The sequence below is a fragment of the Pelobates fuscus genome, chromosome 11 (genome assembly GCF_036172605.1).
Source record: "Pelobates fuscus isolate aPelFus1 chromosome 11, aPelFus1.pri, whole genome shotgun sequence".
Lineage (NCBI taxonomy): Eukaryota > Metazoa > Chordata > Amphibia > Anura > Pelobatidae > Pelobates > Pelobates fuscus.
In genome coordinates, this window is record NC_086327.1 from 72,583,141 (window position 1) to 72,600,865 (window position 17,725).

Sequence of the window (17,725 nt, forward strand, 5' to 3'; positions counted from 1 at the left end):
TGTAACTAATTGCTTTGTATGTGGAGGTACTAACATGGGAGACCAATGGCCATGGGAGGCAAAGGAAGTATGGTACCCTGGCTCTGAGACATATGAACAACAGATACCTTTTCAGTCTGATCATCAATTAAGTAGTAGAAGTAAATTGGAATGGAGGTTAAAAATATACTGGATCTGTGGTAAGAAAGCATATTCAGAGTTACCACAAGATTGGGAAGGGGCATGTGTATTAGGTATGCTCAAACCATCCTTCTTCTTGTTGCCAATTGAGACAGGAGAGACCTTGGGAGTTAAGGTTTATGATGTAAATCATAAAATGAAGCAAGCATCCTTGAATATAAGTAGTTGGGAAGATGATGAGTGGCCTCCCCAACGTATCATAAATTACTATGGACCTGCTACTTGGGCAGAAGATGGCACCTATGGATATAGAACCCCAATATATATGCTCAACCGTATTATAAGATTACAGACAGTGGCTGAACTTACCAGTCACATGGTTAAACTGACGCATGTACCGACTCAGGTCTGGAATGGGTATAATCCTAGTAGTTGGTTTGTAAGTTGGTATGAGCAGCTTGGAGGGATTAAGGCGTTAGTAGGAGGAGTAGTGTTTATCATATTCTTATGTCTCTTTCTGCCCTGCCTAATTCCATTAGTGGTCAGATCTTTACGTAGTATCATAGAAAGTACTATAGAAAGAAAGACAGCTGCTCATGTAATTGCTGTCTATAGATATGAATCCCTAGCCCAAAGAGAACCTATTCAGGATGAGGAATGCTGAAGAAGTTTGTGATGATGCTAAGATGCTTACAAGGTCTGCTCTGGTTCAATGGCTACTTGAGAGGTATTGGTAAACTGTGATTGGTGATGCATCTGGAATAATTTGTATCAGGGGCATCAAAGGGGGGAATGTGGTGGAATTTCAGTGAATGTAAATTTAGTAGGACGAGATTTCCACGTGGCATATGTGTATGTTGTGTCAGTTAGTTAGCTACACGTAGCTAGGATACTGTCATCAATGTACTGAGCATGTGCAGGAATGCAGGAACTGAAATTACACTTATTTCTCCTTTGTCTTGGATGAGCCATGTGGTCTGACCAGATGAACAAGTCTATACTCTGCTCATTGATTGGTTAAGGGTATGTGTGGGTGTAGCTATTAATGGGATGAGCTATATTGCTATATAAGGAATGTACTCCATGTGCTCTGGGCTCATACCTTTTAAACACAAGTTCAGTGTGAGACCCGATCGGTATGTTAATCATATAGTGAAGAACTGTCCTAAAAAAACCAGCAACCTGACAAGAAAACCACATCTTTCTCTAAGCTCTTCTGTACCAAAACCCGGTACCTGATTCTGCCCCTTCTCCTACAATGAGGAGATCAGAGGATTGAATTATCTGCTATGGTGAACTCTGGTGCTAGCAGGTGTTTACTTGATATTGTTTTGTCTATACCCAAGCATAATCAGGTTAAACCTCTGCATATTCAAATGACTTATGGCAGCCTTTCAAAGTCTGGTACTGTGGTAAAAGAGACTATCCCACTAAATGTTTCATTTGGAAAAGGACATACTGCTTTGAATTTGCTCCTTCTCCTTTGTCTCCTGTGATCCTGGGATTACCCTGGCTTTGCCTACATAACCCTGTAATCAAATGGGAATCTGCTAGTGTGTACTTTTCAACTGACCATTGCCGAAGGAAAGTAGAGACTCCTTAAGTACCCCTAATACCATTCCTGAAATCAATGTGCAACAGATTCAGGAAGTCATCCTACAAAAAGTTTTGAAACATGTAAAGATTTGTTTAATAAAGAAACAATAGTGGAACTTCCTAGATGTATCCGTGATTGCCCAAATGATTTCTTCCCTGATGCATCTGTTCCCTACAGACCAGAAAAAATGCTCGGGTATACCCACTGCCCCTGCAAGTTACACCCTTCCAAATTCACCTTTGTGCACACCTTGAGACTGAACATTGAGGGAAGATTGTAACAGTGCGCAGGAAGGAGCTGGTGTGCTCCGCTCACTCACTGGGTGCCACGTGATTTATAGCGGGAGTGAGGGACGCACTGGACCCCCCTCCTGGCTTCCAGACAGATCTGTGGCACACCAGGAATGTAGGGCACGCAGCACTCTCAATGCCCGCCGGCCCCTGCAGCTGCTCCACATGGGTTGCAGGGGAAGGGAGGCTTGCCTTTTGTGTCCTTCGGTTCACCTTCCCTCCAGCAGACACGTGAGGTGGCATGTATGCCATTTCACCCACATTTCCTCAGGCTCTCAGAACCTTGAGGCACCCATACTGGTTTTCCTTGGAGCAGAGTGGGGAACAGTAGGTTTCGGTTTGCAAATGGACATAGCGTCCCGCCCACATAGGGCACTACTCAACCAGAGGGGCCTTTCAGTCTTATAGGCCAAGGGACACCTTATTGTGGGTGGGTCTCCTCTCCCTCTCTCCTTTTTAAGCAAAGAAAAGTATCGACTGGTGAAGGTTACGACCACTAATTTCCTCTCAAGCATAAAATCAATACTTCCTAGACTCATCAATTCAGCAAAGTCCTTGATCCCCTATTTTGGAGGAAACAAACACATCCACCTTTGTTGTGGTGTGTCTTGGGTTGAGAAGACCAGACAAAAGGACACAATGTACTGTATTGTATGTGCAGAAAGAACTGTGGGAGACGGTGGTTCTATTGGCTGGATCGACCTAATTGCAAACAGATTGATGTTCAGTGTGTAGTTATCTCAACATAAGGTGTGAAAAACTAATTGAACAGGCACAATTAGATTTCATATTTGATTTTTATATAATGTGGATAAACAATTGGAATTATAAAGATATGCTGTGTACTTGGTAAAAACGTCAACCTTTATTTATTATTATATGAATATATACCATACAGAAAAAAGATACACATAGGATGTTGTGTAATAATGACAAAAATAATACTAAATTTGATTATTTCTTTTTAAATTTACAATAGCAAATATCTGCTTTGGTAAAGGTATTATGCTGTTTTGTGTAAAGTCATTACGTACATCACTGAACAAAATCAATAGATAGACTAAATAAGATATAAATATTTGCATTTTATTAAATTGTAATCTGCCAGTAAATGGTTTGTTTGGTTGAGTTAAATTATAAACAAAACATAATAATGAACAGACATGTAAATCAGGAGCTTATGCAAATTTAGGAAGGGCATGATTAAAAGAGGTAAAATGTGTGTCTGTCAGTAAACGTTCTACTCTTTGTCTGAACTATCGTGCTTGGTAAGTGGTAGATGGTATATATTTTTTTATACTTTGTTTTCAGAAATCAATGACTTCATTTTAATATTCTTGAATAAGTGTTTCAAATGATTTACTTACTGCAAGCTGTATACCGTAACAACAAAAATGATACCAAAAGAAAATAATGTGTGATATCAAGATACATTTGCACGTACGAGACTTTGTTTTCATTTTGTAAAATGTGAGAGGAATATTTTATTAACAAACCATGTACTTTATTTATAACTACTCTCGTCTGGTATTTCAGGTACATCGACGGCTGTCACAATTTCTTGAAGAACTTTATCCATATAAGAAGCCATTATGACCTCCCTTGTGATATTTTACCTTTTCTTGACTCCATTATTTCTTAATGTTGGTAAAGTGCAACAATGAATCTTACAATACAATGCATGATTTTTTATGGTAAAGCTGTTCTAGGAGACATGTTGGAAAGAAAGGTTATTCTCTTAGCCCCATAGCAAAGTATAGTAAAAACCAAAGAAAAGAAAATGTTACTTGCGCTTTCTCCTTAATCCCTATGTATATTTAGACAAATGGAGGTCATTTAGTTGCTCCAATGGCCATTGGAGGGAATGCCCGCCTGCCAACGTCAAGGCAGACCCCCCTAAGCGGGTCCTAACACTGACCCTTCAGCCTGCTTCCTTGAGCTTCTGGCAAAGATATCTCTAATGAGACAGAAAGGGGTATTTTTTATATACACCCCTATACTTATTAACCCTTAATAGGGAACACATGGGATGGGCAGCAGCATTGTAACCAGGCTGTGTGATACAAAGTAAATACAAATACAAAAAGAGAAAAGTATAGAAACATTTCTGGTTTTTATTTATGCATTGTATGCATTGAGATCTCATTTTTGTCTTGAGAATAAATGTCCTAAGATTAATATTTGCTATGCATTTATTGATTATTAATTATTATGTATTAATTGAGAAAAGTTTTACCCGTGTGAAACCCTTTAACCCTGCATACTACCCTACCTGATGTCTTTTTTCTAGTGTATAATCACATAAAAAGATTAATGCATTGAACACTTATATAAGTTATGAAAAGATAAAAAACTATGTCACCGAACATTTCATATTTAATGTCATGATTAGTCCACACAGGAAAGCCCATTACTGGCTCATGACACTAGTACAAGTTAACAGGTAGCCCAGGTTGCCCCATTCGAATGGTGCATCCTTATATGCCTAACGTTTGCAGAATGTCACTTCTGATTCAGAGTGTCCATGTCACCTAGGCCACCTCTTTCTTGTATTTTCTGGAGTCCCAGGGGTAATGTGAACCAATCAGAATATAAGTTTACATATAAACATATTACATCAAACTAAACAGAAATGATAACAATGAAATCAAATATATCGCAATAAAGTGCAACAATAAAGTGTGATACATATTGTTGCACTTTATTGCAATATATTTGATTTCATTGTTATGATCCTTATTAAAGTATCATAAGTACCCTAAAACACAACACATCCCCTAATAGCCCTAATGTGGGTGAACAACATATCCAAAAATCACCCAGATCAGAGCAGAGGTTCAGGAATTCCCTGGAAGTCTTTTTTTTTTTCAATTCTTTATTTAGGCCGTGACATAGTTCATAGCATATTTGTCTCATGTATGTAAGGCTTACGCAGAAGCCACAATTGGCATAGTAATATTTTGCTTGACTCATACAGCAAGTACATTCTAGCCTATGTCACAGTTTTGTAGTTCATAAAAACATAAAGAAAGAGAAAAGTAAACATAAGAAGTGCCTGATACATTTCGGATGTCACAAGTTTCAAGAGGTAGTCATGCTCCTCGGTGGAGCGGGTGTCCATATAGTAGCTATATGGTACATGCCTTGCTCCACATTTTCCATGTCTATAGTGATCAAGTCATGCTGTGCATTTTATACTAAAAGGGAGGCAGTGTAGGGAGGATGTTGTGTAGCTCACGTGGCGTTGTACAGTGTGCATACACTAGTATTTTATGTCGTCTCTATGTCTCTGCTGTATTCCTTGTGCATTTAGAAGTTGAGCATTTAATTACACTGTTTTTGGGGATCACCTCTGTGTGTCCTCTGCTCCCTATGTGAGTCGTTTATTGCATGCATGATCGGTCAACATTTTGAAGAGGAGAGAAGAAAAGGGTTGAAATGAGAGGTAATAGTAGGTCTAGTGGGGGAAAGGGGAGGTTTGGGGGGTCAGGGAGGGATCGCAGCTGTCCCGTGGAGGTTTGTCGCTGTTAGCTAGAGTGCTTGACTGTTTGTTTTCCATCAGATTTAGCTCAAGCCTTAGTGTGGTGTTTGTGAGTGTCAGCGGTTCATGTAGTCTTCCCATGGCTCCCAGATTTTTATGAATAGCGGGTAGGTATCTCTGAGTTGCGCCGTGAGCTTGTCCATAAGGTGGGCTTAATTTATGTTCTGTGTCACTCTATCCATGTGGGGCATATCTGTGTGCAGCCATGTCTGTGCCATGGCCCTCCTGGCCGCCAGGTTAATTTTGTTGAGTAATTTTTGTTCTTTGTGTGTGAGGTCGTCCAGTGGTCTTGCTATGAGAAATGTCCCTGGCTCAGGTGTAATAGGTTTGTGTAGTACAGCTGCCAAGAGGTTGGCAATGTTTTCCCAGAAGCTTTTTGCTTTAGGGCACGTCCACCACATGTGGAGATAGGTTCCCTTGTCCCCGCACCCCCTCCAGCAAGTGTCCTTTGTTGGTTTTCCCATTCTATATTGTTTAACTGGTGTGGTGTACCACCTCATGAGTGTTTTATAGCATTGCTCCTGGTGTAGAACACAGATGGAGGTCTTTGCCGCCGCCTCCCATATGTCCTGCCAATCCCCGCTTTCTAATGGGTTTTGTAGTTCTGATTCCCACTGTGCCACGTATGCGGGTGTCTGTGCTTCGGTTGATGGTGCACTGAGTTGTGTATATGAGAGCGTTATGAGGCCGGCCCGTGGTGCTTCCCTGGCGCACAGTGTTTCAAAAAAAGTCGGTCTGGCCATAGCTGCTATGCGAATGTGTGGTTTTCTGGCGAAATCCCTGAGTTGGATATACCTAAAATAGTCTTTCGTGTTTAATGGGGCTAACGTTTTTAGGTCGTCAAAGGATCGGAGTGTGCCCGCGTGGTAAAGCTGATGGTACCTCTGTATGCCCGTGTTCTTAATGTTTCAGAAGTCTTTAGCCGTGAGACAGGGTGGGAAAGCTTTGTTTCTGAGGTATGGGGTAAGGGGAGACGTCGGGTGGGATAGAGCATATTTATGTGTTGTGGCGTCCCATATCCTGATGGAGTTCAGGATGGCCGGGCAGGTTGTGCTTAGGTCAGGTCTATCGGTTCGTGGTACCCATATCCAGTATTGTGGGAGATCTGTATTCATGAGCATGGTTTCTAGGTCTACCCATCTGTGTGTATCTGGCGGTGAGTGCCATTCTATGATTTGTGCTAGTTGGGCTGAGAGATAATAGAGGTAGAGGTTGGGCAGGCCCAGTCCGCCCTTGCTTTTGGGAGTGTATAGTGTCTGTCTTGCTATCCTGTGTCTCTTGCGCGCCCAAATGAAATTGTCTATTGCCGTTTGTAGCGGTTTTAAGTCCTCCTTAGTCACCTTTATCGGTAGTGCTTGAAAGATAAATAGCAGTCGGGGGAGGAGGTTCATTTTGATGCTATGTAATCTTCCAATCCATGAGATGGGTTTTTCATGCCATTTATCTAGGTCCCTTAAGAGGGTGTTAATGATTCTTTGATGGTTCTCCCTATATAGCTCGTTGGGGTTGGCGGTTAATTTGACCCCTAGATACTTAATGGGTCGGGGGCATATGTTTAGGTTCGTCGCTTGTTTGAGTCGTTCGATGTCCGTCTCTGTCAACCCTATCGGCATGCCAACTGACTTGTCCAGATTAATCTTATATCCCGAGACTTGGCTGAATTTGTGCAGGAGTGTGAGAAGGGGTGTGATCGAACGTGCTGGGTGAGTGATGGTGAAGAGTATGTCGTCTGCGTACGCGGATACCTTGAACTCTTCCGTGGCTATTTTGATGCCCGTTATCTGTTGGTGGGTTCTTATGAGATGTAGCAAGGGTTCTAGGGCCAGTATGAATAGGAGCGGTGAAAGGGGGCATCCCTGACGTGTGCCATTTGTGAGCTTAAAAAGTCTCGGTGTTGCGTTTGGTATCACCGTCTGTGCCCTTGGGTTGGTGTACAGGGTTTTCACAGCTGTTATAAAGAATTCAGGCATCCGCAGTTTGCGTAGGAGCGCAAACATGTAATGCCATTGGACTCTATCGAACGCCTTCTCCGCATCCAGGGAAAGGATCAGAGAAGGCGTCCGATTTTACCCTGCCCACCAGATGAGGTCAGTAGCTCTTCTCGTGTTTTCGTATAGTTGCCTAGTGGGTACAAAGCCCACTTGATCCGCGTGTATACATTTGGTTAGGATGGGATTTAGTCTGTTTGCAAGTATTTTAGCATAGACCTTGATGTCGAAGTTGATGAGTGAAATTGGGCGGTAGTTGGCTACCTGTGTGTTATCTCTGCCTGGTTTGGGGATTAGTATAATATTCGCCGTCGCTAAGTCTTATTTAGGGGCGTCTCCTTCCGTCCACCGTGTGTACATGTTGGCTACGTGGGGTACTAAGTCTTCTTTAAAGGCTTTGTAGTACGCCCCGTCAAAACCGTCGGTACGCCTTGTTTCCCTTCAGGCCCGTAATTGCTCTTTCTATTTCCTCCTCGTATATGGGGTCTCGTAGCGGTGCAGTTATGTCTGCCGATAGGCGTGGGAGCTGGGCTTGTTCTAGGAATGTATCTACAAGGGTAGTGTAGTCTTCGTTATGCGCGGTCAGCGTGGGGGAATGGTTGTATACCGCCGTGAAGAAGTCCGTAAATTCGTCGTTAATGTCTTTGGGGGTTGTGAGGACTTTACCCTGTTTGTCTTTCAGGGCAGTTATCAGGGAGGTGGCGGGCTTGGGCCTGAGGGCTCGTGCTAGGAGTGTGTCCATTTTATTGGACTTTTCATAGAAAAGTCGTTTAGTTTTGATAAGTTCCTTACTAACCTCGTCAAGCATCAGTTCCCTAATTAAGTGTCTAGTATCCTTCAATTCTTTGGTTGTGGCGTGAGTTATTGTTTGTTAATGTCGTTGTTCTATTTTACGCAATTGAGTTTGGAGGTCTGCCAGTCGCTTACTTCGTTCTTGCTTTAGTCGGGTGGCTAGCTTTATGAGGAGTCCGCGAATTACTGTTTTGTGGGCTGCCCAGAGAGTCGTCGGGGAGATGTCTGGTGTGGTATTGGTCTGGAAATAGTGTGTAATTTCCTTGTATTTCGTCTTTGACCTGTGGGTTTCTCAGTAGTGCGGCATTCAGCCTCCATCTCCACGGTGCGTGAATGCCTGGAGTTTTGAGAGTGAGAGCTATGTCTGCGTGGTCTGACCACGATATGGGGTTGATCGCTGATGTTTTAATCCAGTGCATACCGGTTTGGTTTGGAGGAAGAAGTCTATTCGAGAGTAGGAGGCATGTGCCGCCGAGTAGAATGTATAGTCCTGTTCCCCTGGGTTTTGGAGTCTCCAGGGGTCCAGTAGCCCAGTGTTTTGTATAAAGTTATTTAAAAGCTTGTCCTGTCCCCCCCTGTTCTGTGACCTAGGTAGGCGGGGTCCCCCACCACTGTCCGATGCCGGGCAAGGTGTAGCGTTCCAGTCCCCTCCCAGGATGAGTATTCCCCTCGGGAGCTTCCTAATTAGCGTTTCTAGGTCTGTCCAGAACTGCGGGGAAGGGGTGTTCGGGGCATATACATTGATAAGGTGGTAAACGTTAGTGTGCAGTATGCCTGAAAGCACCATGTACCGGCCCTCCGCATCTGTTTGTACCTCAGTTACTTGTATGGGACATCGTTTGTGTATGAGTGTTTCTACACCGTTTTTTTTCTAATGTGCCCTTGATGCGTAGGCCTTTGTATAAATGTGGTTCGTTAGTTGTTTCTTAGAGGCGCGTGGTATGTGCTTTTCTTGGATAAATGTAATGTCAGCTTTTTGCCTGTTGACTTCCCGTAAGAGGAGTCTGCGCTTGTTAGGGGCGTTCAGCGCGTTGACATTCAGGGAGGTCAGTTTGAGTTCCATGCTTTGTGAGTGTAAGGTGCGTTAGGAAGCTTACCCGTCTCTTAATGGAGCGGCTGTAGTTCGGTGGTGTGTCCGCTAAGGTGCTGCTAGCTGTCTGTCCCCAACGAGTAACGATCCCTCCACTGGCTGGTGGGGGAGGGTATAAAGGGTATAGGGGTAGGTAGGGTGGAAGGTGTCTGAGAAAAACAGAGAAGGTAGCAGGCTGCGGTCAGGCTACTACCTGGAAAAAGGAAAAAGAACAATATACAAGGTAGTACACTACCTGGAAAAAGGAAAAAGAACAATATACAAGGTAGTACACTTCAGGTACTTAGTACAGCGATTTGATCACTTGTGTAGCAATGCTAAATAACAATTCTGGGTCTTACCTGTCGCCAGGAGCCAGTGGGGTGTGCTCCCACCGCGCCGAGGTGTTCTCCTCTTGCGGGGTGGGGGTTCAGCCGCCTAGCACCCTGGCGAGACCCATATGTATATTTTTACAACCAGTGCGGTTCCGTCCTATCCGTCGGCCTCCGGTTGGGGGTAGGGGCATCAGGGCGTCACAGTGTCCTTGTCATGTAGCGTGCCTCGTCGTCCGGGGGTAGGGTATTAGCTTGTGCACGGGGGGGGGGGCTTGGTGATGGGCCATCAATTTACAGTGCAAGTCAGCTCCGGTCCCCTCTCCTATCCGCTTCGCCCTCCGGTCCCTCACCATGCTGCCCAAAGAATCAATGGCACCCCAACCTCCAGTATGTCCCCGAGCATCCCCTTTTGTTTTGTTTTTTATTTTTATTTTTTTTAATTTTTAATTTTTAATTTGTTGTTGTCCCAGAGGGTGCTGTTATGTCTGAATGGTTATTATACTCCTTAACTGTCCTATCCGCTGTGGGGTGGAGGCCTGGGTGATAATAAGAGCGCTCGGGCTGTGCCCTGGGCTGTCACTACTTTGTATGAGAACCCACACCGCTCGCTAGCGCTGATGTCTGGTATGGCATCATGTCTGGGTGATAGGCGTAACTAGGGACCTTAGAGGTTTGTCTCCCGCCGGGCCTGTGCCTGCCTTAGTCTGTAAGCCCCGAGGTACGGGCGCGCCTTCCTCCCTTACCCCCAATTTCGAGCGACATGTGGCGGGAACCGAATCCTTTCTGTGATAAGCCCCCAGTGACCACTCTGCTTGTTCATGGTGCTAGCTATAAATGTGCCCAATGTTAATAGGTGCCAGGTTGGTACGTCAATACCCCTGTTAGCGGTATGTCCCCTAAACCCCCTCCCCCTTCACGGCCCTTTCCTATATCAGGCTAAATTGGTCACCGTTCCCATACACAATAAAAGGTAGATATGATGGCATTCTAGCGTTAACAATTATAACATGTAACCTTTGAACATTGGGAAAACCTTATATAACGTTTTGTTAGCTTGCGTGCATCGAGTCCCTTTGGGTGTCCGTCTCCTGCAGCCGCAGGATCAAGTGGAGCAAGTGCTCAGCTCTTCCCAGGATGCGGGCAGCGGAGCGATGTCGTCTGCACCGCGTGTGGGCAGTTGCAGGTCATCAGGAGCTTCTATGTTGAGGTCTCGTAGAAATGCCCTTGTGTCCGCTGTTGGCAGTAGGACTGTCGGTCTGGGGCCGTTGAACGCGACGATCTTAAATGGGTATCCCCAAGCGAAGCGGACACCCTTTTCTCGTAGCAAGTCGGTGATCGGCTTCCATTCCCGCCGGCGTTGTAACGTGGTTGGGGCGACATCTTGGTAAAGCTGGAGCGGTGTGCCTTCCCACCTGTATGGCTGTTGTCTGCTCTGTTTGAGGATCGCCTCTTTCGTTTTTAAGTAATGCCACTTCATTATGACGTCCCTGGGTGGGCTGTTGCTAGGGCCCTTGGCCCTCAGGGCGCGATGCACTCTGTCAACGAGCCAAAGATGATCAGGGATGTCGGCTAGGCCCTGGTGGAGGCATGTCACTAAGGTGGCTTCCAAATCTGAGTCGTCCACTGTTTCAGGCAGGCCTCGGATCCACAAATTATTGCGCCTTGCCCTGTTTGAGAGGTCTTCAAGTTCGAGTTCCAGATCCGCGATCCGGTGTTTCATGGCATTGGTAAGTTGCTCCATTGTGGGCAGTGGTTACTTGGGCCATGCGCTTTTCAATTGCAGTGGTGCGGGCCCCAATGGCGGCGATCTCAGCCTTCACTTCCGCCGCTGAGCGGGCTATTTCTGCCGCCAAAAACCCCTTTGTTTCTGCCAGCGATTTTAGTATAGCGGTGTTGGAAGCATCTCGGGAGTTGTCGAGTACTGCTACGGGGCCATCCGCCTCCGTTGGAGATGAGCTCGCCTGCGAGCCTCGTGCCGCGGGCCTGTGAGTAGTCAGCATGTCCGCGACAGAAAGTGCCTCCTTCTGGCCCTTTTTAGGCGTTTTGCGGTTGGGCATCCGTGTCTGTTAAACAGGTCTGGTTCGGGCCGTGTGTGAGGCCGCTTTTCAGGTCACTAGCCGTGGTTGTAGCAGATTACAGTGCTTAGTCATGAGTCTCGGGTGCAGAGCTCTGAGTTTAGGCGGCCATCTCGGTCGGCAGTCAAGACCATGCCCCCCTGGAAGTCTCTTTTTGATCGACAGCACGCATGGCTTCACGCCGAAATAGTTCCAGAGAATTAGGCTGTGCAGCCTGTCTATTTCAAACAGTCGAAGTAACGTTCAAATAGTCGAATGGAGCCATTCGTGCACAGAGCCAGTGAGTGTATCTGGTTCGGTAGATTATTTCTACTGAACAGCGCTCCGTTCATGCAATTTTAGTCAAACCTAACTGGAGGTGGAAGTCCCAGTGGTGTTCGTGCTGTCGAGTGTCCGGTTTTAGTTCCATGCGCTCGACGACAAAACACCGCTGGATACGTTTGACTAAACAAGATGGCCGCCGCCACGTGTTCAACTATACGAATCATTCTGCAATTAATCTGTTAACCACATCTTCTGGGAGATTAACGAGCAGCACACTTCACTTGCGGGTGGTCGGAAATTCGAAGTGCTAACTCCAAATGCAGAAGAGGACACAAACAGTGTCCCTGAACACAATACATCCCAGGGGCCATAGTCACAGGGTAAGAGGCAGGCAAGAAGACCCCTCCAAAACCAAGTAGTGAAGTTGCTTTCGTCACATGTTCGATTGCCGAGACTGTGGTGTTAGGTATCAAATTATCTGCCGTTTTTACTCCCATAGGGGAAAGTAGATTGCCCAGCTGGAGGTACTGTGTGTCGTGAAACGCTTGGAAGGCGGGAGCTGCCATGCCCGGTTGGAACAGAGGATTGCTAGTTAAGGGGTACGGGGGGGAGGGATGGGGAAACACATGAGGAAGGGCCCGTATGTGTTGCCAGAGCTTTAATGTCAGTGAATTCGTAGGATGAGATGCGTGTGGGAGTTTAAATAAATTTTTCCCCTTATCATGCCATGATATCGTGTGCAAGGGCACTCGGAAGCAACTCACTTTAATTTGTACTCATTGAGCCTTATTGTGCGGATTAGCCCATTCCAATATCTTCGTAAACACATTTGCCTTTGAGGTTGTATGGCAGTCTGGGGTGTTTGTGGGCCCAAATAGATGTGCTTAACATGCTCTTTATTGTTTTGAAAAACTTTTTGTGTATAGTGCTAGGTAGGATCTGGAGGAGAAATAATATCTAGGTAGGGTGTTCATTTTGACTATATTTGTGCGGCTGAGCCAACTAAATAGGGATTAATTGAGCAAAAAAGGGAAATTTAGTTCGTATAGTTTGGACAAATCGTGCGGTAGATTGACCCCTAAATACTTGACTGCTGTGTCAGCCCAGGGGAAATAGAATTCTTCCCTTATAGCCAGCCTTGTGTGCGGGTGTACAGTCAGTAGCAGTATCTGTCTTTTCACAAAGCTCACTTGAAAGTTGGAGATACCCTTATACAGGTCTTGCTCCTTCACTATAGCGGTCATCGATGATGCCAGCTCTGAGATAGAAAATAGGACATCATCGGCAAACGCGGCTATTTTAAAGTCCTGATCCCCCACCCTCACTCCCTTAATTTAGGGGTTCTCTCTAACGCCCTGCAGTAGGGGTTCTCTTGTGTGAATGAATAAGAGTGGCGAGAGGGGGCACCCCTGTCTTGTGCCATTCCTAATGTTGACCGACTGATACTTGACCATTTATTCTTATTTTGGCACTGGGGTTGGAGTACAAAGCTGCCATCCAATGCATCCATGTTGGACCGAAGCCCAAGGCTCGAAGAGTGTTTAGTAGGAGTGACCAATCTACCCTGTTAAAGGCCTTTTCTGCGTCTATGGAGAGGAGTAGGCTTTGATATTGTTGCAGTTTGGCTATGTGGATAAGGTTTAGCAGTTTCGTGGTGTTATTCTTGGCCTCTCTACCTGGTACAAAACCCGATTGAACAGGGTGGATTAGACTTTAGAGTAGTGGGCGAAGACAGCCAAAATGTTTGTAAAAATTTTCAGGTCAGCATTAATTAACGAAATTGGTCTATAGTATTGCAACATAGTGGATCTTTTCCTGGCTCAGGAATGAGTGTAATGTGTGCCTCCAACGCTGTGTGAGGGAATGTGGGGTTTAGCAAAAGAGAGTTAAAAGCTGCCATAAACAGTTTGGCTTGGATTCTAGAAAAGAGCTTGTAATATTTGGCAGTGATGCCATCTGGGTCTGGGCTTTTCCTCAATGGCAAGTTTTGAACCGCCGCCTTGAATTCCGCTGTTGAGATAGGTGAGCCGAGAGCATGTTGTATATTGTTTGTGAGTTTTTGGGTGATTCAAAGGCGAGAAAATGCTCAATTTCCTCTATGCTTGGGGGTTTGTTTCTAAGGTTGTATAATTTGGAATAAAAGGTGTGAAAAGCTGATAGTATGTCCGGTAGGCCATGAGAATTTTCACCCGTACGTGTCTGAATTTTGGAGATAAATGTGGTTTGTCTGGTGTCTTGCAAAATCGTAGCTAATAAGTGGCCACATTTCCCGCTATTGGAGTAACAATTGTGTTTCGTTTTTAAGAGTGTTCTTTTAACCTGAGCATGGAATAGCTGTTGTAGCTTTGATCTGTGATATGTTAGACTCTTTTTTTTTTTAAATTCTTTATTTTTATACTCGACATTGAAGGCAAGGTTAACATAGACATAGGGCTTGCGCAGAAGCCAGACTCAATATAAATCAAAATAGGAAATACAAGTAATAACATCGGTCCGAGTAATACATCTGCTCTCAGCTTTGTAAGGAATCTACCCCAAATCAATGATCTCGGGCTATCAATTGCCCTACGTGTTCCTCTAGCAGTGTAAATGCTTCCTGACCAGTGTTGCTTATGTAGGGGTTATCTCAATGTGTGCGATCATTATATAGTTGAAACTTAGGCGTGGTCCGGCATAATGGCAGATCCCTTCACTACCCGGTCCCGGGTGATATGTTAGACTCTTATTTCTATTTCTAGCACTATTTCTGCCCCTTTAAATTATATTGGAACAGTTCTACAACTTTGAAGTGGCACTTCGGATACAGCTGAACTGCCGAAGTAGTCGAAGTGGCCGCCATTCGACATTCAAACACGTGGCGGCGGACATTTTAATTCAGTCGAACAAGTTCATGGAACGAGTTCATGGAATTCAAATCGGACACATGACGGCACAAACACCACTGAAACTTTACCTTCTCTGGACTTCAACTCTTCGACTGGAGTAGAATGCCGTTCGACAATTCGAACAGCACTTTAACTTTGACAATATGCACAAATGGTTACCGTTCGTCTTTTTGAATTGAACTTTGCATGGGAAATAGACCGGCCGCACAGCCAAATTCTCTGGAACTGTTTTGGGTATGAAATCATGCGTGTGGTCAGTCGGTTAAAAGAGACTTCCATAAAACTTTTGAACTCCTGCTCTGATCTGGGTGATTTTTGGATATGTTGTTCACCCAGATCAGGGCTATCCAGGGATATCTATGTGTTATGTTTTGGGGTGTTTTCTAGACATTGGGGAAAATGTGTGTTTTTCTGCCTGTGGAAGAAACAGGCAATTATATCCCAGGCAGAGGGGAGGGCTTGTGTGCTGTAAGTGGGAGTGTCGGACATTGTTGTATTGTTTTGATTGTTTTGTGTCCTTTGTGTGCCTGTGTTCCATCAGGTCCAGGGGTGTACCTCTGGCTTGAGGAATTGTATAAATTGTGAGTGCTGGCTTGCATTTAACAGACTTGTTCTACCCTCTATGAAGTCTTTGCTCATGTTTGGGGGATTGGAGAACTACACTCTGGGGATTGCTATAATCACTATACTCCCAAGAGTATAATCACTAGCTCTTGTAAGAGCTGTTCCTGCTCTCTGGATTACAAGAGAGGTCTACCTACTGGAAGCTGGATCCTGGTCTTGGGTCCAGACTGGGTGGATGACAGCGAGACCCCAACCAAGCTGCGGCGGTTCGTGGGGTCTGCAGTGTTTATGGTGTCTAGTACAGTGCTTGGAGCCCTTGGAAAGTACTAGGAGCATCCGTCAAGCGGAGGTACCCAGTCGGGGTGCCAGGCGATCTGTTACAATTCAAATTACCTCTGACCACTGGTTTATGGGCCTCTTAGACACTGGTATCTGGAATGCCGGTATTCGAGTTTTCATTGAAATAACATCGTAGTGTATTAAATTCCTGCAAGACCAAGCTAGGATCATTTAGGGAAAAGTCATTCAGTTTCCACTGAAAGGATTTGAGGGGGAGGGATGGGATTCGAACGTCAAGAGACAGGGGCGTGTGGTCCGACCACGTAATAGGTCTGTATCGACAGTTCTCTATCAAGTGGATGAACCTAAAGATCATGTCTATTCTTGAGTAGGTTTAATTGAAAGGGGAATAGTATGAGTAGTCAACAATCACATAATTGAGCGTGGTCGAGCAAGTGGTTAAATCTACTGCGTGCTGAAGTTTGGTACATTTTTCCCTATGCAGTGGTGTTCATGCGTGTATCTAAGGATAGATTCATATCACCACCTAACACTAGTAAACCTTACGTGAAATTCTCTATAATCCTAAGGTATTTTTGGAAAGATCTACCCTGGTGTTTATTGGGAAGGTAAAGTTTGCCAATGTCACCATATTATGGCCTAGTTGACCCTTGACTAGTATTATTCAAGTTGTCAGAGTAGTGTTCATTATATGGGAATGGGACCTGGGATGCAATGAGAATAGCCACTCCCTTCTTATTTGCTTCTGTAAAGTTATTAAAATATCCTGTTGGGTGCCCTCTGTCCCCCTTGTTGTATATTCTGTCTACCGAGCCTTTGGCTATTAATATCAGGAACAAGCCACTGATTAAAGGTGTTCAAATGAATACGCTGGATGTCAAAATATCACTTTATGCGGATGATGCGCTACTTACTCTTTCATCTCCAGAGTTTTCTTTAAAATCTTTAATGGTTGAAATTGATAGATAATCCAGTATTTCGAATTTCAAATTAAATATAAATAAATCCACAGTAATGTTCTTGAACATGAATAATGATCAGGTAAATAGCCTATCACACACTTATAAATTTATATGGACAGACTCAGAAATAAACTATTTAGGACTATTTATAACTGCTAAAGTGGCTGGAATAATGGAGAGGAATATTTGGACTCTTATGAGAAACACGAATCTCAAACTTAAAAAATGGAGAAATCTAGAAACATCATGGCAAGGTAAAATAAATATTATTAATTCATATATTCTGCCTAAATGGCTATACTTGTTCTCCATGATTCCACTTAAAGTCCCTAGACCTTGGTTAGCAATGATCCAATCAAGCTTTAATAATTTTATTTGGAATAATAAAAAACCTAGAATTACTCAAAAGATTCTAACTAAAAAATTGACTAATGGAGGTCTATATTTTCCTAGTATTGTTTATAGTTATCAGGCGAATATCATTAGGCATATATATCTTCTCCAGGATCCCAAACAGGTCTCCGAACCATGGTATATTATCGACTCTAAAGTGGCTCATACAGACAAATTACAACATTCTATGTGGACAGTCACAAGGAACACTCTAATGAATTCGTCCTTAACTAGTTCGTTGATATTATTTCAAACTTTGGAAGAATGGCTAGAAATTAGGAAAAATTAGGCTTAAATAATTTTATACCTAAGTCATGCACACTTGATATATTGGAAATATTGATAAAAGATTTTTCGCTAAAGTACTGGGTCAATGCTGATAAACTAAAGATTGCAGATATTATGCAGGGAGACATTATTTTGTCTTTCCAGAGCATTACTGATATTCTTCATATTCCACGGGGAGAAATTTTCACTTATCTTCGTATAAAAAAATGAATCCATAAAAACTTTATTAAATCAGCTTCTATATTTGCTAAAAAATTTGAAT

General features: G+C 44.0%; 1 protein-coding gene across 1 annotated transcript in view; it reads left to right on the top strand.

Moving 5' to 3' along the window:
• The first annotated feature begins 3,389 nt into the window (after positions 1–3,389).
• Positions 3,390–17,725, top strand: part of LOC134577500 (scavenger receptor cysteine-rich type 1 protein M130-like) — a 161,751-nt gene continuing 147,415 nt past the window's right edge. The window contains exons 1-2 of the mRNA XM_063436264.1: positions 3,390–3,447; positions 3,544–3,654. Of these exons, the coding sequence (XP_063292334.1) occupies positions 3,600–3,654 (55 nt within the window). The 5' untranslated portion in view covers positions 3,390–3,447; positions 3,544–3,599. The remainder of the gene's footprint in view (positions 3,448–3,543; positions 3,655–17,725) is intronic.